General features: G+C 37.7%; 1 protein-coding gene across 1 annotated transcript in view; it reads left to right on the forward strand.

Moving 5' to 3' along the window:
* CIT (citron rho-interacting serine/threonine kinase) overlaps positions 1–23410 on the forward strand; it is a gene marked incomplete at both ends in the record, with an annotated part of 67291 nt that overhangs the window by 21340 nt on the left and 22541 nt on the right. Inside the window, 14 exons of the mRNA XM_079543692.1 lie at positions 1695–1800; positions 2679–2822; positions 4159–4278; positions 7939–8109; positions 8389–8442; positions 9047–9100; positions 10304–10444; positions 10834–10959; positions 13805–13900; positions 15639–15755; positions 16159–16268; positions 19035–19209; positions 20525–20722; positions 22869–22922. Of these exons, the coding sequence (XP_079399818.1) occupies positions 1695–1800; positions 2679–2822; positions 4159–4278; positions 7939–8109; positions 8389–8442; positions 9047–9100; positions 10304–10444; positions 10834–10959; positions 13805–13900; positions 15639–15755; positions 16159–16268; positions 19035–19209; positions 20525–20722; positions 22869–22922 (1666 nt within the window). The remainder of the gene's footprint in view (positions 1–1694; positions 1801–2678; positions 2823–4158; positions 4279–7938; positions 8110–8388; positions 8443–9046; positions 9101–10303; positions 10445–10833; positions 10960–13804; positions 13901–15638; positions 15756–16158; positions 16269–19034; positions 19210–20524; positions 20723–22868; positions 22923–23410) is intronic.

A 23410-nucleotide genomic window follows, 5' to 3' on the forward strand; every position in this document is an offset into this window, starting at 1 on the left:
AATTATCAAAAGATTTCCAGGCTTAGTACACATTTGCAGCTATTTACATAGATTTTATTTACATTTTTAAGCACATTCCTTAGTGTCTTTTTTAGATAATGCGAGTTTTAATTTGTATTTTTAGACAGCTTTTCTCAACTACTCATTTTTAGCCTTGTTTGTACACCCAGCTGTTAGGGGATTTCATATGCATCTTTCTCAGATGGTTGCTTTTTCTCTGTAGGAGTATAGCCAGGCTTTATAAATTGATTTTTTTTAAATACAATAATCTGATGGATCTGTTGACTGCAGCAGGACTAAAGCATTCACTTTAAGAAAGCGTTCATTTTACATTTGCTTTTCATTAAGTCTGACTGTATCTGTATTGTTGACATGCAGAATTTGTCTTCTGAGTTTTCCACACTACATTTCTGGGAAAGAAAAAAAAAAAGGAGTAATATTAGCAGATAGAATTGGTGCATTTTGCTGTACTTACTTGCTAATATTCAGACTGTATTTCCTAATGAGTGTTAAGGGGGTGGTTTTGAAGACCTATTTTGACATGTACGTTTTGCTGCACCATTTTCAAAAAGATCTGTGGGGTGTTTTTTTTTTTGTGACTATCCTGCATACATGTTTGGATTTAGGAGTAGCTTTTTCTCAGAAAATGGTGGTGATGGAATCAAACTTTGCTCGGTGTTAAGAAGAGACTGCTGCTGTGTGTGGGTGTATGGCTATATGCAGAGAGCTGCTCAAAGCGTATTCTTCTCCATAGGGATAACTGGCTGCATACCAAGCTGTGGCCAGGAGAAGCAGGAAGCAATGCAGGCAGACTGTGTGATCTTTCATCAGCACCTTCATTGTACTGGTGTGTTTTCATCTATCAGTTAACACAGATTACGCTGTTAACTGCTTAAATATCGAGTTTGAATCATTTTATGCAAGGCAGTATAACATTTTTTAATTATGTTTTGATGCATGCACTTAATTTTTGCTTTGAAAATTACATACAGGCTGCAAAGCACAGCAAATATGCTCCCGGACATTGACTGGCTTCCTTTTGTCTTCTAGAATGGTTTTAGACTAACCAGTATTTTTTTTTCCCCAGTTTTCTGATGCCAGATTGTTTGGAATAGTAGAGTTAAATTGTGTCTCATGGGGGTGAGGGAAGTGCTGCAAAGTGGAACTCTGGGGATAATATGGATTATGTTGAGAAAGTTTTAGTTCAATTTTGTTTCTCAGAGGGTAATTAAGGGAAGAAATTCTCATGGTGCAGATTATGACATATTGATGTTTTTAGGGCTCTAGTAGTTTGATTATAGTTTTAAACTGTGTTTAACAATAATGTTCAATAGAAAAGCAATACTCTGCGTGTTATTCTTTCCAAATAGTTACATTGACTTTATGTTTTGTTTTGGTTGCACCTACGAATCTGTACAAGAGTTAGGCAAAAGCATTGCTCAGGTTTATTGTTTAGCACTGATGGAAAATAACGAGCCAGAAGTACATGGATGATTTAGCTTGGATATAGTGTCATCAAGTTTAATGGTATGTTTGAATTAAAATGACAGCTGTAAGCCTGTGGTTGCTTCTTCTGTGTTTTCTTCTCTTGTAAGTGTGGTGTAAGTGCCCAGTGACTTCACCAAGGCTGTGTAAGCACAGGTTTCTGTACCTGTTGTCTATATTTCATGTGCTTTTTGGCTTTGCTCTTTTAGATCCGTGCTTTCAAGTGTGGATTCTCCAGCAAAGGTCAGCTCCATGGAAAAGAAACTCCTTCTCAAGAGTAAAGAACTCCAAGACGCCCAGGACAAGTGTCACAAGGTATTTATTTATGCAGTTGGCCGTCTCCATTGCTCAAGGAATCTGCAACCACTGTGTGTCCAGGGATCTGTCAGATGCTGCTGATCATCCAGATTCGTGGTGGGCAAAGTGCTTTTCCTTCAGTGAGGTGGCTTCCTGTCCAATACAAAGGGAGATGAATTTAGGCCATGCTGCTGCTGTAGATACTTTTATCATAACAAGAGGCGGCTCTGGATTTTAAACAGTCCTTTTCTCAGCGTGACATAGACGACTGCTTCTTCCTGCAGGCCTTGCCTTGTCTTCGTCATATGCACAATTACAGCAGCACTGTTCTGAGGTTCTCTGTTCCTAGCTCATCAGCTTCTGCTTACATAACTACTGTCGTGTCACTGGTTATGGTGAACATCTTGTAACAGTTGCTGTGCTCCAATAAAGGGAACCTGGTGGAGTCTTTTAAAGCTCACTGCTTGATTGAGACTTTTATGAGAATTCGATTACTTTTCTCCTTGCTCTGTTCTGGATTTGACCATTTGTTCCTGACAAGGAGATGGGGGGAAACCATCTCCTGATCCAGCATGGATTTGGGATAAGGTTAAAGTGAACCTTCTCTGCAAGTCAGGTGAAAAATGATTGTGGCTTCTTTGCTAACTGGTGTTCGAAGAATGACTGAATATGAACAATCAGCTTGAATGAATGGGGTGACTTAGACTTACTACTTGTCCTTAAGAAGAACTGTGCATTCCTGGAGCAGAGACAATGGTATCGGAATTTAAACACCTTTTGGAGCAATATAGCATAGAAGTCTCTTGGAGGCAAATTCTTCTCAAACAGAGCTCTGAAAGTAGCAGTTAACGAAGCTTTTGAAGCCCCCCTTTATAACCTCTTGATATTTATTGCAGATGGAGCAGGAAATGACGCGGTTGCACCGGAGAGTGTCAGAGGTGGAGGCTGTACTTAGCCAAAAGGAGGTGGAACTGAAAGCCTCTGAGACCCAGCGATCCCTCCTGGAGCAGGACCTGGCCACCTATATCACAGAATGCAGTGTGAGCCCTTATCCCAGTCCTTTCCCCTCTGAAGGCCTGAAATCTGGTGGTCTTCTCTTCCATCGTGGTTTCAGTAGTGTACTTGATGGAGAGAGGATAATATGTGAGAGGCTCTCTGTTGTAAATGGAGCTCTGAATTGTTTGCAGAGGCTTGTTTGATAATTCTATTCCAACTTTGTTTTGTGTTCATGTACTTAAAACACATAGAAATAACTACTCTTCTGGTCTTTCTGATATACATATATATATATATATATATATATATATATATATATTTGTATTACTAGCTGTGCTGGAATGACCTTGAGTTTGGTTTCTCATCCAGAAGAGAAGGAGGGCCTAATCAGAGGTTTTCAAGGACAAATAAGATGATTAGGAAACAATGATGTTGTTGCCTGAATCTGTGGTACTCGGAGTTCAGACAGATCAAGTTCCCCAGCAAAATGTCAGGGATGATGCTGGGAGAGCTGCTATTTTTCAGATAGAATATAAAAATGAGGTCTTAAAACCACGTCTTCAAAGATCATTTGGCGCTTTTCATGAGAGTAGGAATGTCTGCCCCGTTGTCCTGGCAAGACTGCAGTGAAGGTACTTCCATTCTGGTTAATATTCTTTGTGTTGAGTTGAAGTTATTAGTCTGTTTCTTCTCTCCTGGCAAGGAAAACAACCCAGATAATGAACTGTTTTAGGGAACTGCGGAGCATTTCTGATAGGTTTGTTTGTCGGAAAACATGTCTTAGAGCAGAGTGATTTTTTCCTATACTGGTTTCTAGCAGGTAAATAAATACTGTTTGCTTCTTTCTGGTGAAGATTCCTACAGAGTCGGTAGGAGGACTACTGGTCTGTTGAAATTTGCAGGTAAAATATGTGTTGAGAACCTGGAGCAGTTCTGTCCTTTGGAGAAGTTCAATGATGATTAAAGGATTTAACTCGCTTAAGAGCAACAAGAAAAAATGAATGAGATTGTTAGTAGTGTGAAGATGAAGGATTGTATCTAGGTTGTGAATTAATAGTACTAGATAAAAAATGGATAAATGCTGTCAATAATAGATGCCTTTTGTGATCTCTGTTTTTTGTCTCCAAGGCTGATGTGAGGAAGTGGAGATTTGAACTGTGATTTCAGTGTAGTAAATGTTATTTGTAAAGTGGGCTGGTTCCATACAGATAAAAGACCCTAGTCGTGATTTTTTATTTTTAATGGTTCCTTCATTGGTGCCTTGGTTTTCTTCTGATGCTTCGCTACAGTCAAGGAAGAATTTGCATAGTTAACGATCTTTATTATACAACCACCTGAAAAAAAACAAAGACTGTATTTTGAACGTTTCACTTTCTGCAGAGCTTAAAGCGAAGCCTGGAGCAGGCACGGATGGAGGTGTCTCAGGAAGATGATAAGGCACTACAGCTACTTCATGATATCAGAGAGCAGAGCCGAAAACTGCAAGAGATCAAAGAACAGGTATATCTGCTTCTGTGGGTAGTGGAGTGGCTACCTACAAACATACATCCTTTGGCATATTCTAGCTCTGTTGCCAGGTTTCCTGTTGTGTTTGTACACTGTGGTAACTTCCAGTCTCTGTGTTTCCACGTGGCTTTCTAAACAAAATGAGAAGTGATGTAACTAAGCACAAGCTCCAAACTTCCAGGTTTTATTTTCCTGATTGTGAAGGTACTTTGTAAAACCAGCTTAGCAGGAAGTTGAAATGCGTTAGTAATGCGCTGCATTAGAAATGAACCGTCCATTTAAAATGTTCAAGCTGTAAAGATTTCTAAATATCTTTGTGAATCTTAACCTTGGAAAGAACTGAACTAGCCTTTGCTTTTGAACTGTTATTATTATTTTTTTCTTATTTGGCCATTTTAAAAATGTCCTCATCTGTATATCAAAATAGAACCTATAGTCCCTAACTGGGCTTTTCCTATTTCATCCATTTGCCAAAGTGTTCATAATTTTTCCCACCAGAAAAATGTTGAAATTTGATTAAAAATTGATTAAAAATTGATTGAAAATGGATAGTGTTGTTCATAAGGAAAATTTCTGAATTTAAAAAATATATATTAAAAAATATATATGTATATATTAAAAATATGTATATAAAAAACATGTGAACACTTCTAGGATTTAAAATATTCTACAAGAAAGAGCCCCATTCAGTTCTGTGAATCAATAGCTACACTTTATATTAAGGAAATTGAAATTTGTTATGGAGTTCAAACAATTCTTTCAATTATCTGATGATTTTCATCTTCAAAGCACATTAGCAGACTAATTTTACAGTGTTTGAGGCAAGGAAGCCCAGAAACCTTGGTAATAATTCTCCAGATATAAGCACCACTTACGTAAAAAGTTATGAAATGCAAAACCAACCCTCTAGATGTAGCAGGCCTCCAAAGACTTTTACAGCATTTTTCTGGATGGTTCTTTTATGTAATACAAGGGATCTAAAGCTCATTACTCTATGTTCTGATGCTTCATTAGCAAGCTTGCTTTAAATATTGAAACGTGGAACGCTTTTTGTGAAGATAAATATCAATAGATTCTTGAGCAGTGCAGACTCATTTAACAGAGGAAAAATAATGCAAGTATTTTTTCAATCACACATTTCGTTTCAGAATCTTTTAACTTGTCTTGTGAAGATTCAGTGACCTAAAAAAGCTGTTTAGGTCAGCAAATGGATCTGTAATACATTGTAGACTTCCATATCTGTGGGGGTCTTCTGGAGCAGTGTGCAAGAACACTGCAATAAAATACACAGAGATGTTTTTGCTTACTCATACCAGCAGGTGGAACTTAGCCAGTGAAGACATGGATGACAATTTCTAAGTCAGTGGGAACTTGGAGGTGAAATGGGGGAGTCCTTTTAGAGCTTTGCTGTTGGAAACCTCAACCTTGAGAGAGAGTGTCAGTAAAATTAACAGCATACTAGAATCTTCAAAACCAGTAATTAAGCATTTGGTGTTTTCAGGACAAGACAGCAGGTTCTGCTCTCGTGTGGTACTTGAAGAGCGTTGGAGGTTGTTTTTTTGTTTTTTGTTTTAGTGTGTGCTATTTTTAATGTATTTGTTTGAACTCAATGTTAATTGAGTCCAGGCATCCAATGTAATTTGAATCAAATGTAATTTGAATAAGCAGCTTTTCCACGAGCACTTTAGAGTTTGAAAGGATGGTTTAGAGCCTCACTGCACCTTTCTTCTCCACTAGAGACCCATTACTTGGTCATTACTTGGTGAAGGCCTAAATGAATGAATCAATTTGTAGCACATCAGATTCTTCATATGTTTAGAAAGGTGTACTTATTTGTATGTAACTACTGTGACCTAGTTTGCTTCAGGTATATGCTCCAAGCTTTGCCTGTCCATTAATATGTGCTTAAATACATCTTGATGATTTTTAAACTGTGACCAATGTATATTCCAGACTTGTTTGGTGTCTTCATGAGTGATGTAGTCTGTTTTTTTTTTTTTTTTTTTTTACTTGACCTTGAAAACAAATGGAATATTACTAATTATCTCCTCTTTCTTCTCTTCTCCCTCCCCATTTTCCTCCCTTCCCAAACACTAATTTTCACACTGACAACTGTAGTCATACCTGTAATTCTCTGAAGTTGACTCTTCTAGGAAGATTCTTATGAATTATGATTTCTGAACAAACCTCATTTCTTCAAACTACTCTCCCTTTTTCATTCATCAGTGTATTTGTGAAACAAATACTTGAGCTAGTGCATTTTTGTTCACATATTATCAAAAGGCTCTGCTTCCTTCCAGCAAGAAAACAGAATCATCCATAGAGAGGGAGTGACTGGAGGGAGTGAGAATCTGTCTGCCTTGTGAACTGGAGAGTCACTTTGGGGATTGCAACCCAAAGAGCCATTCCACCATATACTCCCTGTAACGGACAGCAAAGCTACTTGTTAGTCTTAGCTTCTTTAAACAGCAGCATAAGGTCTCAGTGTTGCAGCGAATTACAGGCTGACATTAGGGTTGTGTTCAGTCACTTGTCTAACTGAGGACAGCTGGCTGTCTGGAAGGAGTGATGACAAACCTGAGTTTGTCATGAGATGGTTAGTCTTTTGAATATGGGGGCAGTCAGCAGTTTTGTAAGATACTAGAATACAAAGAAAAATGGACTCCCCCACTGTCAGTCCTTCAAGATCTTTAGCACAGCTCCTGATGTGCATTTTTTGTACTTGTTCTTAGCTTCATAATAAATCCTTCTTTTGTTTACTTTTATAAAAATGTATACTTACAGGACTAATAATGCTAAATAAACATAATTCATGTTTTCCTAATGAAGAAATCTGAAGCAGTCTCATGAGCTAGTGTCAGTATGAGTACCCAGTCTCAGCTGAGGTAGTCAATTCAAATGTTCTTGTTTTCCACACACTTTCTTACCCTAATGTTCTTTATTTATTGCAGTATTCTGCATGGGGAATGTCTGTATAGACAAATATCTTTTATGGGAAATGTGTGTGGAGGGAGGGAGAGGGGTTGAAAGTTCTTCTAAATCAATATTTGATTTAGGTTGTATCCTGTACAGAGCAATACATTCCTCTTTGACTTTGTTGAGAGAAAATAAGGGATGGCCAGGAGCCACAGCACTACACTATCCCTCTGCTTCTCCTTTCTTTTATCCAAACTGTGCAGATCTGTGGTAATTATCATGTTATCAGCCTGAGAAAATATGTCTTGAAGGAGTATCTGTGCATTTAGTAGAGACATCATCTCAAAGGCACATTTTTGTTTCAGAGATCAGAAATGTAAGTAATTTGAATCGCCTGTATGTAGATTTATCTATCTGTAGATGTTTTTATCTATTGATAGATAGATATGTGTGTATGTGTGTGTGTATGTGTTTCTGCAATAAAGCCACTCTCAAAATGCAGTGATTTAACTTTTCTGAGGTTTTGGCTTGAAAATGGAAAGATTCAAACAAGAAGGAACACCATGGACATTTTATTCTATCTAGCTGTCACTGTTTTATTTAATATTTCACTTTTGTTCTACATGTTTTAAATGCACTTCCTGCCTGCAGTTGGTGTTCTGGGGTCTGCTGCTCCATGTATTTCTCTCTTGCCTATAAAATGTAATGCCTTTTCCTACCCTTTCACCACAACTGCAGGAATATCAAGCTCAAGTAGAAGAAATGAGGTTGATGATGAATCAATTGGAAGAGGATCTTATTTCAGCTCGCAGGCGTAGTGATCTTTATGAATCGGAGTTGAGAGAGTCCCGAATGGCCGCCGAAGAATTTAAACGTAAAGCTACTGAATGTCACAACAAATTGCAAAAGGTAGTTTAAGGCTTCTTGAGAGAGGGGAGTTGATGACTGCTTATATTTCTAGTGCTGTTTTAGACAAACAAAAGTTGTGTGCAAGTTCTGTAAAGATTTGTGTAGCGTTGTACAATTAATACAGAAGATCTTTGTGTTATGTATATTTCGTGTAACTGCTTGTGTTTAGATTACACCAAGTGTACAGGTGGCACTTTGTTTAAATGACACAAAGGGGTAGAAAAACAGTGTGCTGCAACTCTTCCTGAGGATTTTATATATTTTGTATTTAAGTTACAGGTTAAAGATCAAGGAAAAAGCGAAGCAGGAGAATTGTATTGCAAATTAGAGAAGGTATGTTACTTTAATGTAGTAGGGTTTGCTTCCTGGGTCTTCCATATTACGCACAAAAACTAAGACTGTCTTTGGTTACTCAATGGCACGCAGAGATTCACATCCTCCCCCTCTTCTCACCACCCTACCACCCTTTCCCACCTCTCCACCCCCTCCCCCCCTTTTGTTTTCATGGTGTGAATCACTTTTCTTTTTTATTCCATACAAAGCTGTACTCTGGCATCTTGTTCTTAATTGTTTGTGCTCTGATGCTAGGCAAAGACAGCCATTTATGTTTTATCTGAATTGGGAATTAAGTTATTGATATATGAAGGTTTTGTTCATGAGTAAAGAACAGCAAATGAAAAATAAAAATAATTCTGAGTATTGCTCTGTCATACTGATCAATCTACTTGGTGACCAAATATGAAATCAACTAGAACTGAGTAAAATGGGAGTGGATTTGCCCTGGGGCATTTTGTGGCATTGAGATTTACAGGGAGAAATAAAGATTTTTAGGAAGTGAATTAAAATAAACATGGTATCATAAGTAGAGAGCCTTCTCTCGATTTCAGTTTTACCACTCTTTTTTTTCATCCCTCCCCATCTTTCTATTTAACTGTAGATCAATACAGAGCAGCAAGCCAAAATCCAGGAGCTGCAGGAAAAGCTGACAAAGGTAATGTCTGGGTGGTGAAAGCGAATTTTCCACGAGATTTTCCAGTGAAAACTTAATGCAGAGGAGGGATGCATTTTGTTTTATCCTCAGAAATAGAGTTAGTCATAGCATGGGGGATGATAAGGAAAAGGGGGAGGAAGCTGATATCTGAAATCCTTGTTGTTTTCACTATGCTTTGGGCTCTTGAGACATGTCAACAGAGTTTATTTTTACAAATAGAGCTGAGTCAGAACTGGAGTAGTGTAGAGAAATTCTGATTTGAAAGGCCAGTTTGGGTGTGCTGTATGCTGTATGCAGTGAATTAGTGATCTCTTGTTTCTGAAGCCAAGGGTTTCAGATCCTTTTAACTCACTATAAAATATGTGTTCAATTTGGCTCAGTCTCCCAGTGTACTCTGTCTTAATTACAAAATCACCTTCCAGTTCAGTTATTCACATTATTTTACATTCAGTAAAAAAATTGAATGCTAAGGCTTCACAACCAAATAAAATACCTTAGCAAAGTAAGCTAAAGGAAGCAGCTAATGATTGTGGTGTGGTCAATCAGGCACTCTAAGAACAGCATGAGAACTTTTATTCTAGATGATACTTTTGGGGGGTGTCTTTTACCAGAGAAGAAAGGATCATTGTGGTAATCCACTGACAGAGCTTTTCAAACTTGACACTTGTTCAGAAAGGGCTTTTTTTGAGGGTTAGTGGTGTGGAATATGGATAGAAAGCCAAAACTATTTAGAAATGTTACATACAAAATTTCAAAAAAGTCACACTTTACCCTGCTTTTCTCTTTTCAGTAATTCTAAGGAATTGTCCATAGGCCAACAGGTCATTCTCCTAGTGTTTTAGCAAGAGTATTCTGTCAGCCTTTTCCAAAAACTTGAAGTGAACTTCAGGATGGGCTACCAAGTACATAGAGACAACTAGAAACTTGCAGTACAGCAAGACAAATGTGTAGAGCTCCTGAATTTTCAGTTTTTTGTTTTGTGTGTGTGTGTGTGTGTGTGTGTGTGTGTGTGTGTGTGTGAGAAAAAGAAAAGACTTAAGTAACAAAAGTTGGGGTCCTGAGCACGTTTGTACACTATCTTACTTTTAGACTGCTAAGTGAAAGATCTGAGTGTTGACCATTGTGGCATTATGAGCTTTGACACAGCAAGAGTTCTTATGTGTATGTTTTTCTTACAATGCTTTTCTTTTCCTTTGGACTTAGGCTGTGAAGGCTAGCTCAGAGGCGACTGAACTGCTTCAGAATATCCGTCAAGCTAAGGAGAGAGCTGAGAAGGAGTTAGAGAAACTTCAAAATAGGGAAGATTCTAATGAAAGCATGAAGAAGAAACTGCTTGAAGCAGAGGTGAGTGAAAAAGGTCTGCCTAGTGTAAGGTACTTATTGGGATGCGTCTCAGTTCAGGAACCCTCATCTGGATGACTGAACAGCTTGTATTTCTGTAGTAAGTCTTCATAAGAAAGTACTGTTAGACATCAATCTATTTTAGTCTATTATGTATATTAATTAAAACTACAATCTATTTATTAGAAGAAAGCTTACAGGGAATCTGATGTTATTTTCAGTGAGGAGCAGTAAAGACTTGTAATTGGGATAAGGGATTTGAGACATGATGAGGATTTCAAATATAAAAGACAATCATACAGTCAGCTTCAGCTGTTCTTCCAAAAACTGCTCATTGCTTTGTGCTAATGCAGTGTTGGTTAGCCTAAGTAGCATTAGTAATTGTTCTGCAGGAACGGCGCCATTCTCTGGAGAATCAAGTGAAGAGATTAGAGACTGTGGAACGAAGAGAAAACCGTCTAAAGGAAGACATTCAGACTAAATCTCAACAGATTCAACAGATGGCAGAAAAAATTCTGGTGAGCAGAGGTGAAAATGAAAGATAAAGGGTAAGAGTTTGTGAGAAAGGAGTAGGAAAGGAACAGAAGACATAGAATTGCATTGAATAAGGTGGAAATTGTTGAACAAAGGGATTCATTTTGTGTGCCATTCATACTGGAAAAGCTCGAATTCTGTTTGCATCTTTTAGTTACGAACTGTACCCTAACCCTAAGGACTGCACCTGTAATCTTAAGACTACTTTAAAATTCTGGTTGTCTCAGTGGGAACACATTGAACTCAGTACAGGATACTGCAATAATAAAAGCATTGGTATCTAGATTTTAAACTAAATTGCAAAGGAATTTAGAAGCCAGGTCTACTTGAAATGCTTACTCCTTGTAGCAGTGAGAAATTAGTCATCTAAACTGTTCTTCTCCAAAGATAATATTTGTTGGGAATCCATTTGCACCCACATACCTCTGTTGGCATTTTCTTGTTTCTCTCTTTGTTAAACATATTAAGACTTCATATTGAATTGGTACTTCAGTGTACAGGGGGCCAAACAGAAGATATTTCAAATACTTCCCTGGGACAAGAAGCTTAATCTTGGAATAATTAAAATAATTTGCATTTCTAATGAGTTCTTTCTCTGTTGCCAACAAGATAAGAACAAAAAGGTATTATTTTTATTAGTAGACATAGTTGAAGAAGGCCAAATGGAAATACGTTACCTTATTTGGACGAATATGACCCACATTTGTTTTGGGTGGTAGCTGCATAGATAGACTTCAGCATCAGAATGTCTGGGAGCTCTCATGAAAAGGTAGAACCAGATCTTTGGTAGTGTTCTTTCTTTCAAATTGTTTTGATAACATGAATGCATGGTAAGTGGGAGACTATGGCTTTGCTGGGCACAGAGCCAACTTTATATTTAGGAATGGTGTAAAACTTTGAATTGTTGCATAAGCCTCTTGTGTATATTTGGGGATTGTTCATTGGTTTTGATTGTGTTCTCTGTGGAGGAAAATCTGGAAGGGAATGCAGAAATATCTGCTGATTGTTTTACTCCATGGGATATGTTTAGCACTTCTCATAGTTTCCATGGAGTTCTGACGGAATTTTGCAGAGATGCAAAGTTATTTTATAAAACGAAAAACAACCATGTCAAGCAGGCATTAAAGAAATAATCCTACAGTGTCTTCCCTAGTCCCTTGCAGCTGGTAGTCCCAGCTGATCTAGGAGCTACACGATATGAGTTCTTGCTTTCTTTTTCCTCCCCTTTTGCCCTCTTTCTTCCCTCAAGTTGATCTCTTCAAAGACTTCTGACTTTTCCTTGGTATAGAAAGAAGGATAGCAGAGGAGCTGATGATACAGAATTGCATATAATAAGGTAGACTTATTGAATAAATTGGATTGGATTTGTGTAGCAGTCATCTAGTACCTAAGAAGTCCTGCTGGATCTGTCTGCATAGAATTAAATAAGCTAGAGAAGATACTTATTAATTCTTCAAAGTGTAGATTGCTATGATGCTAATAACAATTGGAAGTTAGAGCTACATAGAGAATAGTGGTGAGAACTGGAATGGGAAAATATTACCTTTTAAGTGCAAACAGGCCTGTCGTAAGTTGGTGAAGCTCCTACTCAGATGTAAGCAGTCTAACACTGGTAGCTTTGAAACTGTTGCTGATCTGGTGGTCTGATTCTCTGCCAGGACCAGAAACATGTGGGCTTCTGAGGGAGGTGAATTGTCCCTCTTGTTGCTGGGAGATGCATTTCAATTGCAAAAAAGCAGCAATCTCCATTTTTTGTAGAACTTTTGGGTACTTGGCACTGTAGATGACCTACTTTTGATGAACCTTCCTTTTGATTTCCTCTTCTGCAAAAAGAGGTCTACTGTAATTATTGGAGCAAAGAAATCTTTGTAGATTTCAAAATGAGGGGAAAAAAAGAATATGAAATATAAATTTTCCTGTGCTGTGCAGTAGTGAAGGCAGGCAGGAGTCCTGCATGCATCCCAAAACCTGAACTTGTCTGTGCAGCAGCCAACACAGCAGCAGTGAATGACAGACCTGGATCTGCCTGCTGTACTAAAGAAATTGTTAGGATGGCAAATATGACAGTGAAGGAACATAAGGTTCTAAGCTCAGCTCCTGAGAGTTGTCCTATTGAAAGGTGTTTATAGATACATCCCCAATAATAGATTCACACAGCAGACTGTTCCTCTTACTAAAATAACTAACCTCTGAGATGCAGAATTATCTCAGTCCTTGCTGTGCATAGCTGCAACTATCGGCTGTGAGGTAAAGAGGTTAAAAATACTCTGGTACCATCTCCCATATATATATTGCATCCTGTACTTCTCATTTCCAAAGCAATTTATAAACAGTCATTCTGACAACATTTGCTTGACGAACGTGGCAAAGTAAATACTATTCCTGCTCTGTGAATACAGAATAAAAACATAACAGCAGTGCCCCATTATCGAGGCCTTCTGCGAGAAAGCAAAGTGAGAGACCTTGTTAAAAATAAATCAGACTTCCTGTGATGCCATGCCACTGCAGCTATAAGCGTTTTTAACTGCTTGTTTTCACAAAGCATGCTTGGTCTGTCTGAGAATATGTTACTGGGAATCAGATTCTTATTGTGGAAGTAGAAATCTTGGTCTTTAGCAGTATGTTGCCTCTATAGTGGATAGGTCAGCAGCAATATATAAAGCTTAAAACTGATCACGTGCAGCTCTGGTAACGTTTTTTTCCCCTCTTTCCCTCTATGACATAATCATACAGTATAGAGCCTTAAAAAATGACAATGAATGTTCAATGTCTGTGTTACACATGTGCACAACCTATCTGTGTCTGAATATAAATCTCTGCTGCTTTTAGGAGCTGGAAGAAAAGCATCGAGAGGCTCAGATCTCAGCACAACATCTGGAGTTGCAGCTGAAACAGAAGGAACAATTCTATGAGGAGAAACTCAAAGTAAAGAAAATCTTCTTATCTTCCCACAAGTTTTTGTGGGTAGAAGGGATTCAGGGAAAAACTGTTTCCTTTGGGCTTTGATTGCTTTGTCTTATGAGTTGCTGTCTTGATTACGGCTTCTCAAATGTTCAGAGAGATCAGTGAAATATGAGTGAGTTTTTCTTCTAGTCCATGTTCTTGTACCTTGCCTGTTTTTAATGCTGTGTTAAAATAGGTGACATTTGAAATTAGAACTGTAGGAATTACATAATTGTTGACTGTAATTTGTTCATTGCTGACAAAATAATTCTTACTAAGTGGTTTTGGATCTCTCATCCTGAAAAAAAGTTTGGTTCCTACTGAAGATTTTCTGATTTAAGAGTATTCACACAGCCTACCTGCAAGTTTTACATTCTGTAAATACTAGAATGTTTCTAAACTTCCATCTTCTTGGAGCTGTAACATCTGCCAAGAAGCCACAGAAACCACCCACTTTGTTTTTGTCTTTTCCAGGGTAGCATAAGACTTTAACATACAGTTAGAAATAGAATTGTAGACACCATCTAAAACTAGGAAAAACAAATTGGGAAATGGGAGTATGTGCTGTGGTTAAGGATTTTTCTAAAGAACCTGCAATACATCAGCCAGTAAGTGCATTTTGTAAGGATCTTTGTTTGTACTAAACATAACCTGTTTTCAGCAGTTGTTATCTATTACATTTACCTAGGACTTTACCTTTACATTTTAGCTTAATTGTTTGAGGATGTAGTCCTTAGGAAGGAAAAGGTATTTCTGTGGGAGAAACGAGAAGGGAAAAAGTGAAAGGATTTCTGGTAGAGCTCGTGATATTCAGTAATGAGAGTGACAGAAAGCAGGAAGGCAAGAAGTAAATCTTGGGAGAAGTGCTAAGATGGGAACTGGAAAAGATGATAGGGCTTGGAATAGGGTTAAAAGGAAAAGACAGAAGGTGAATTATGGAGACATATGACATAGGATTTAGTAGAGGAGATCTGCAAGCCAGATGAAAGAGATTCAAGGCATGAGGTATTTATAACTGGAACGGTAAAAGATATCCTGTGGTGTCCAGACCTGTGAAGTTCTAATAAGAGTCATGGCTGTAGCAGTTCTTTGTGCCTTTGAAAACCCGGCCTTGAAGAAAATGATGTTCAGTTTAACAGCTGATTTAAAACTCTGGCCTTGCCAACAAGACACACATATTTAATAAGAGAATAAAAAAAGAAAAAAAAACACAACACCAAATAGTTACTTTAATCCTGTACCTAGTATTTATGTTACAAGAAAGGAGTCTTAGCTCACTCACTTGGTGCCTCTGACCTAAAGAATCAATGGGGTCTCAGTTGCCTTCTTATGCATAATTGCAGATGACTTCTGAGCTGTATTGTTAGGGTGAGCACAGGTGAGCACATGCTTCCTTACCACCTCTGCTATGCACACACACTGAGGTATAGAGTTTTTTTGTTTTCTGTTGCACTAGTCTAGAATGTTTCTTGAGCACAGCGTAAATATCGTTAAAAATGAAATAGTCTTATGTCTTCATAAAACTTCATCATAAAATTCAGTCTTCAGAGGAAGCTGAGGGAGTTTGCTCTTTCAGGGTTTTCTTGCCATTGCATCCTGGGTCTAGTGTTGCTTGAGATGTGATGAATTGCTTAAAAATAATCTGTCTTGATGATTTTTTTTCTGCTTGTCTGCCCTTTGAAATGGATGTAATCTAGACAAAAGTAATGTCTTCATTTAGGTTTTGGAAAACCAGATGAAGAAAGATCTTGCTGATAAGGAAGCACTTGAGAATATGCTCAGAAGGCACGAAGAAGAAGCGCGTGAGAAATGTAAAGTCCTGGCTGAACAGAAAGCGGTATGTGGCGTTGAAGTGGAAATCAATGTTCTAAGAGCTTTTTGAGACCATGATTTTTAGCAAGATAGCCTTATTTGAGGTTTTGCATTGCTGAACTGTCTTGAAGGATATCTTTTAAAAGATGTATATATTTTTTTTAATTATTACAAGGGATCTTCAAGAATATTTTCTTAAAAATACAATGTAAGTTGCTAATATCATGGTTGCTTTCCTCTAGTTATTAAAGCAGCAGAGTGTACTTGCAAGCAGCTTCAGTAGTTGCACCCATAATGCTCTTTTTCTCAGCCGTTTGATCAGTATTCTTTTAGTGTTGTTCCTGGAAAAAGTTCCAAAACTTTTTTTAAATGTTGCTTTTAAAATCACTTTTATGGTGTAATCTCAAAGGCACATTGCTTTTTTTCAGATGATCAATGCAATGGATTCGAAGATTAGGTCACTGGAGCAGAGAATAGTGGAATTGTCTGAGGCCAATAAATTGGCTGCAAATAGCAGCCTTTTTACCCAGAGGAACATGTGAGTATAGCAACTGCTATCACACTGGTCACCACTGAACAGTTCTCAGTAGGATCTTTTCTCTAAATATTGAGGAAATTCTTTCTTACAAGCTTGCTGTGCTCTCTGCTTGTTTTTCTGTAAAATGGGCATGTTCTTCAAAGAGTTGTGGTTCACTGCTGCTTCCGTGTTTTCCCAAACATAACAAGCAAAATTGTTTGGGGCCTTTCTTGAGGATGCTAGCAATTTAAATGTCTAAAATACCTATGGAGAAGCGTATATACTTTTTTTAACATACATATTGTTCATATATTAATATTTTCCTTGGCTCCTCTGGCAGTTACTTAATGTTCAAATGGAAAACATTACATATATTTCTGTCCTGCCTCATGGATAAGAAGACAAGTGAAAAGAACTGAAACTATTAAGCCTGGAGTGTTTGCAAGGATGAGATTTATTTTTTTACTGCAGTGGGCAGAAGTAATATGGAGCATAAGACATCCCAACTTCAGAATTCTCTTTCAGTTCATTTTTTCTTTGTAACACATCTCTGTGGGATACTACTGGACAACATCTAATGCCATCTTGAATCAGTGTCAACAGCAATTGCTCTTGTGGTGAATTCTTCTTTGTTAAACATGGAGGAAATCTTGGACCTTTTCTTTTCCCTATCAAATCTTTCTGTCTACTTGAATTCTATTTTGCTTTTCTCTTCAGTTCAGATTCCTTATTCTCTTAAAAATGTTTTTGCTTCTTTAATAACATAAAAGCATTCTACTTCAATAGAAGCAGCACAGATTGTTTGATATGCCTTGCAGGATAGGGCTAAAATAGCATTTGCTTTTACTGAGTTTGGAGAGTCATTGAGTTTGGCTGTCTGCATAAATGTTTTCAGTCCATCAGCTGCTGGATGCAATGTTGGACAGCACTCTGCCCACTCTGTGGGCAGCACTTGGATGGATTCACCTATAATATTGAATAGAATCAACCAAGATTGAATTTTGGCAAAGCGTTGCTTTGTTTTGTTTTATTTTTTTTTCTTTTCAGTGCTGATTATGCCTCCAGATATATAATGGTTCCAATTTTTACTATATTTCAAATATCTGGCAAGTTATTCTAGCTTGAACAGCCAGAAATATTGACAGAAATAGGTGGAAATTCGAATTGAGTTGCTTTATGCTCCAGATGACTTCTGGTTAATAACACATGAAGTCTGCTGAGATGGGAAAAGCTATAACTCATCTGAAATGAAGCACAAGTAGTGTCTCAGCACATACCTGGGAAACATATGTAAGGTCCAGTGCTGCAGTCATTGTGCTGAACTGAACATAAGATCTCCAGTGAGCTAGGTGAGCTAGATGATCCTCTGATGGAAGGACACTTCATTAGAGTTCAACAGAAAGCAAGAAAAATAAAATAATGCTTGAAAATATTCCTTGGGATAGATTAAGAAATATTGTCAATTAACCTAATGTTGCTGAATTGCTAGAAGATGTAACAGAATCAACAGCATTTTGAGAGGAAATTTGCTTTCTTATGCCTGTGTTTATAAAGGCAGATAGCTAATGAGTTTGTACTTATTTTGTGAATTGTGGTGGTGAATATGTATGCATCTGTTGTTGGACTGCATTTTGAATCCACAAGAGCTACAATCAATCTGAGCATGTTTGAAGTTATTAGAATTTAAGTGATTTAAGCCCTTCAAAGGCTAGTTTGTTGGCTAGTTGGATAGTTTTTGTTCCACCAATATCTGAGGAAGCTAATGATAATCAGCTTCCTGAGCAGGCCGCTCATTTGACAGTTCTGTCTGCCAATAATCTGTAGAGATAAACTAAAAAACAACAACAACAACAACACGAAACACAGGGTGACAGGGGAGAGTTCTATGTGCAGTGCACAGAAGTGTGAGTGTGAGTCAGAAGACTTGGCTTCTATTTTTAGCTTTTTGAAGTCTTCCCATTTGATCTTGGGCAAGCCACATAATTTCTCTGAGACAGGATTAGCAGCAGCTTATCTCACAGTGAACTTGTTAAAATATTAATTCATTAATATACGTAGAGCTTTGTTGGACTTTAAGTGGAAAGAAATTTCCCATTCACGATAAAATAATTCCTGGAGTTGTAAATAATGTAGAAAGAGTGATGTTTGTTTGTTTTGCATGAGAATATCCATTTCAACTGCTAATTGTTGCTTTTAGCAGAGGTTGCAGGCTCAGAATTCTTTTGCACACAGGTAATTATTTTCATTCACATTATGGATGAAGTCTTTGTTTAGAGACAACAAATCATTGCTTCAATGTTGGTCAAGTTAAAAACTTAGTCTAGGTCCGTTTCATCTTCTAGGAGCAAACAAACACAAATCCCACCAGAAACCCTTCAATCTCTCTTATCTCATGGAATTACTTAGTGCGAAAGCAACTATTCTTACCATTCATTGTTCCTATGAAGAAAAAGATGTAGGAATTGGTGAAATGATAAGAATGAAATATATCTTAAATATTGTGGTAGATAATCATGTATAGAATTTTCATTATTTTTTTTTTTTCCAACTTGCAAACATGAAATTTTAATGGGCATGTATGGATGAATCTGTTAGTACGTGGATCTTTTGCTGATGGAAATAGAGAGCTGGCTTTTTTCTGTATTTTTTTTAATTAAAAGCATAGCATTTAAGCTATGAGCTTCACGTTCAGTGTAGTAGGGAGCTTGTGCTATGTTCTTCCCTGCTTCCCTACGTTGGAAGGCCTTATATAAGGATTCTTTGGGTTTCTATTTTTTCTCCTATCAGGAAAGCCCAAGAGGAGATGATTTCAGAGCTCAGACAACAGAAGTTCTATTTGGAAACCCAAGCTGGAAAGTTAGAGGCCCAGAATCGAAAATTAGAGGAACAATTGGAAAAGATGAGTCACCAAGATCACACTGACAAGAACCGCCTGCTAGAGTTGGAGACTAGGCTGCGAGAGGTGAAAATGAGTTTAATCCTTCCAACCTTCTTTGAATGTATCTCATTTCAAGTATTACAGCGATGATTAGAATTAAGTTGTCTTTGTTCTGCGTATCCTAAAAATGGTATTTTAACATGTAATAATTTATTTTAGTCTAGCAGTATTTTCCCCCCCAGGAATTCTTCTCCTGGAGGGAGAGGAAGTACGAGAGATTGTTCATTGGAGTAAGTGCAAAGCTTTCAGATCTTCTTGCTTTCTCAGAATCACATTTGTATTTTTTTCTACAATATCATATTTTTCAGCTGGAGTGATTATGGAGTAAAGAATCAGAGCTTAGCTATGTGCAATGATCGGCTTAACTGTAGGCCTAGGGTCTACAGAGTAGAAAGCAAATGACACAACAGGAGTGCTGTACGAAAACAGGAGACCTGTTCCCTCACGTACATTTTTCTAAGGTTTTCAAAAAGATTAACAGGAATATGAAAACCTGCATTTTTTTGTGACCTGTGCCACATTTTTAGTTCTTTAGTTTTATATCAGCTTTGAATTCCCTTTTAGATCTTTTACCTTCTCCAGTCTTGCTTTGATAATTTTCTTTTCAGTCTGAAATTTTGCCTTTAGCTAAGAGGGTTGGATGACTTGCACTTGTCCTTGTTTGACTGGAAGTTGGCTGGGACCAGCGTAAGATTTCTGGCAGGCTTCTCTCACATCTGCAACACAACAGAGTCACGTGGGATGCAAACATCCTAAAGAAGGTGCTAAAATTTGGAATTGATTTGAGCACCAAGGTCTGCTTTGCTGGTTGTTCATTTTTCATCCATTCCTGGAAACAACACATTTATCCTTGACTATGCCTCAAGAAAACCTTGACCAAAATCTACTCACATAAACCCAGAGCAAGGTTATTTGCTTGGATTCTTCAAAAATAACCTAAATAGATATATATGCAGGTAAAGAACAGTGTTGTCTTTATGTCTAAAGATTCTCAAATGCAATAATTTCTGTGAAGAAATGTCAGCACAAACTACTTCAACTGTAATGCTTTTTATATCGGCGTGTTATATGTGATATTTGAGTCACAGCTGGAACTATTCTTGTTTTCTTTTTTCATTTCAAAATGCTTTTGATCTTTTTCAAAGCAAATGAGTGGCTTTTAGCAGACAAAGCAGCATCCTTGACTTCTCAGTCGCTTAAGCAATCTGTGCAGATGTGATTTTGGAATAGAAATGGCAGTGTCATCCTGAAGGATCCTGAGGTTTGAAATTAGATTATATTGCCCGTGTTTTTCTTTGTAAGTAACTTGTGTTTGGATGGTACTTTTTTCATTCTTCAGGTTGGTCTAGAGCACGAAGAACAGAAGCTGGAACTTAAAAGGCAGTTGACAGAATTGCAGCTGACACTCCAGGAGAGGGAATCTCAAATTACTGGGCTGCAGGCTGCACGGACAGCCCTGGAGAATCAGCTCCGTGAGGCCAAAACTGAACTAGAGGAGACCACAGCTGAGGCAGAGGAAGAGATTCAAGCTCTCACGGTGAGCCCTAACATTGGTACTAGATTAGAACTAAGAAGGTCCATGTTTTATAATGAGGTTAAATATGTATTTTACTCTTTATTTCTTTCATTTTTCAGAAGAAGGCACTAATTGTGTGTTGAGTTGATAGGGGCAGCTATGTCTAAGATGTCCAATTTTGTCTATTAAATTAACCTTACGCGTGCTCCTGGTAGTTCTGTCATTGGTGCCTGAAGAACACGATTACTTCTGTGACGAGGTGAAACTACATATGAAATTGTTATTGCTAGGAGCTTTGTTCTCTGATTTACTTATTTAAATAATTTATCACAAGTTTGAAGGTACTTGATCAGAAATGTTTTGATGATTTCTTTCTATAAGCTTACCTGCTTTATACTTGTTTTGAAAAACAGCAATAACGAAAGCTAGGAAAATAGTGTTGCTAAGCACCCTTATTTTATTCCAGTGTTTTAAAATTGTTATTTGCATTTGGTGACATGTGTGAATGACATAAAGGAAAAAAGAAAATTTAAATTGCCCCCTTTTTCCCCCCCCTCTTTGGAAAGATAATTCTAAATTATATGCTGCAGGTTGCTGTCTCTTGAATACAAAAAGATGCTTTCACACTGCTTGATTCTAAGAAATATTTCCTTCAGAAAGGATTCTGAGGGCAGCAGGGGGGAGGGAGAATATGCTGACCTGCTGCTTTGCCAGCTAACCCTCACTGAGGGAGCAGTCTTCAATGACCTTCAAATCCAGTTATTTTGAAGTGTTGAAAATGTTCGTTCTCTTTGTCCAGTAACATTTGATAAAATAATTGTTATTCAGAATATTTCTGCCATTGCTATGCGTTAGAAAGGATAGTGGGGATTTGCTGAGCTAGGTGCTTGTATGAGCTTGGTGCTTTGGGTGGGGGAATGGGAGAACTATGCGCTCCGAGTTGCTCTTAAGCAGGTGCACGCTGGCAAAGTACTGCAGCAACACCAAGGCTTAAGAATAACTCATTGGAACATGGCATCTGTTTCTTTTTGCTCAAAATCGTTACGGTCCTCTGCCAGCTGAAAACTTTGCATAACTGCTAATATCGCTGCTAACAGGGTGATGATTATGTGCTTGATACCTTTACCTTCCATCATCAGCAAAACAGATGAATGTATGCGACCTGTGTTCACTCAGTTACTGCTTTGGTTAATTTGGCAAAACGGTAGTGCTCTTGAAGCAGCTGTTGTAAGATAGCGCAGTTCAGTGGGCTTGGAGTGTTGATGATGTGGCATTTTTTTATATACTTTATTTTTCACATTGCCCGTTGTGGTAAGATAACGAATTAGCGCTCGTATTTGACTTCCGCTAAAGAGTTTTTCCTGTTTAGCCTCTTAGCTATGACAAAAATGCTCTGAATGAAGAATAGCTGGATGTGCCAGCACACTAACCTTCCATTCGTTAAGGTTTCAGATAGCATATTTTACACTTCTTAAATCAGTTTGATGGTCTGAATGAATTCTGAGAGAGGCCATGAGGCTGAAACAAGAACTTTTGCTTTGTCATGCTTTGCTTGTAAACGAGGAAGTAAAATGGTGCATGCAATACTGCTTTCTTTAAAATAAATGCATGTACTTTTCAATACTTTGGATGCTGTCTTCCAAAGAATTGATTATTGTGTTTCATCACTGCTTTTTAGAGAGGCTTAGGATCAAATGGTGCTTGATGGTAGGACTCAGGTAGATTGGCAGTGCTGTTTGGGATAGCTTGCATTATGCTTCATTGCAGTTTTTCTTTGCAAGCATTAAACTGTATGTGGTATTTATTTTGTATGAAATACTAATCTGAGTACGAAAGTAAAACCAACTCAAATTTATATCATGAATGTACAAACTTAATGTGGAATCAGTAAGTGATCTGGTGACCATTTAAGATGGAACTTTTCATATAACTCAGTTCTTGAGTTTGTACATTTTTCTAAGTAGCTCAGAATTGGGAACATTTGATTAAGTAGGATGTGACTCTTGCTAATCAGTTCTTTGTCACTACAGAGTACTTTCATAGCGTGCAGCATCTGCCTTCCAAACTTTGCTTGCTGGTAGATTGTTCTGCAGTTTGTTTAGCAACAGCTGTTGGATTCTAATTCTCATGTATGAAAAATTGATGATTAACTTCTTACCTCCTTTAGGCACATAGAGATGAAATCCAGCGTAAATTTGAAGCCCTTCGTAATAGCTGCACAGTGAGTATTAAATACAGATCATTGAATTATTTTGAAATTAAGGATAAGGAAGCAAACGATTTATGACTTACTCCTTGATGACACTAGTTCCCAGTGTGGACTTTTGTCTTAAAGGTGTTAGGAGCTAGACTGATTGGATTTGATTGTTTTTTTAGGCTTTGGGTAAACCTCAGTTGTGAGGTTTTATTCCATTTGTGAAATTGACACTATTCTTCTTTTTGGAGAAGAAAGTAAATTAAAATATCTCATTGCAGTGCAGCTAATAAGAATGGTGTAGCAGCTGCAAAAATGTTTGTAGGTAAAGATGTTTTCTACTCACCAGGAGAAGAAAAGATCTGCCTGTCCAAATCCTGAGCTGCATTGTAGATCTAGGCCAGAGCTGATGGAAAAGCATTCTTGCTACTTTGGGTTTTATGGGGAATTTAAAGACTGAAGAGCCAAAGTGCGCAGTTCAAAATGATACAATGACGTGTGGACTTCTGTTCAAA

Source organism: Tetrao urogallus, assembly GCF_951394365.1.
Source record: "Tetrao urogallus genome assembly, chromosome: 17".
Classification (NCBI taxonomy): Eukaryota; Metazoa; Chordata; class Aves; order Galliformes; family Phasianidae; genus Tetrao; species Tetrao urogallus.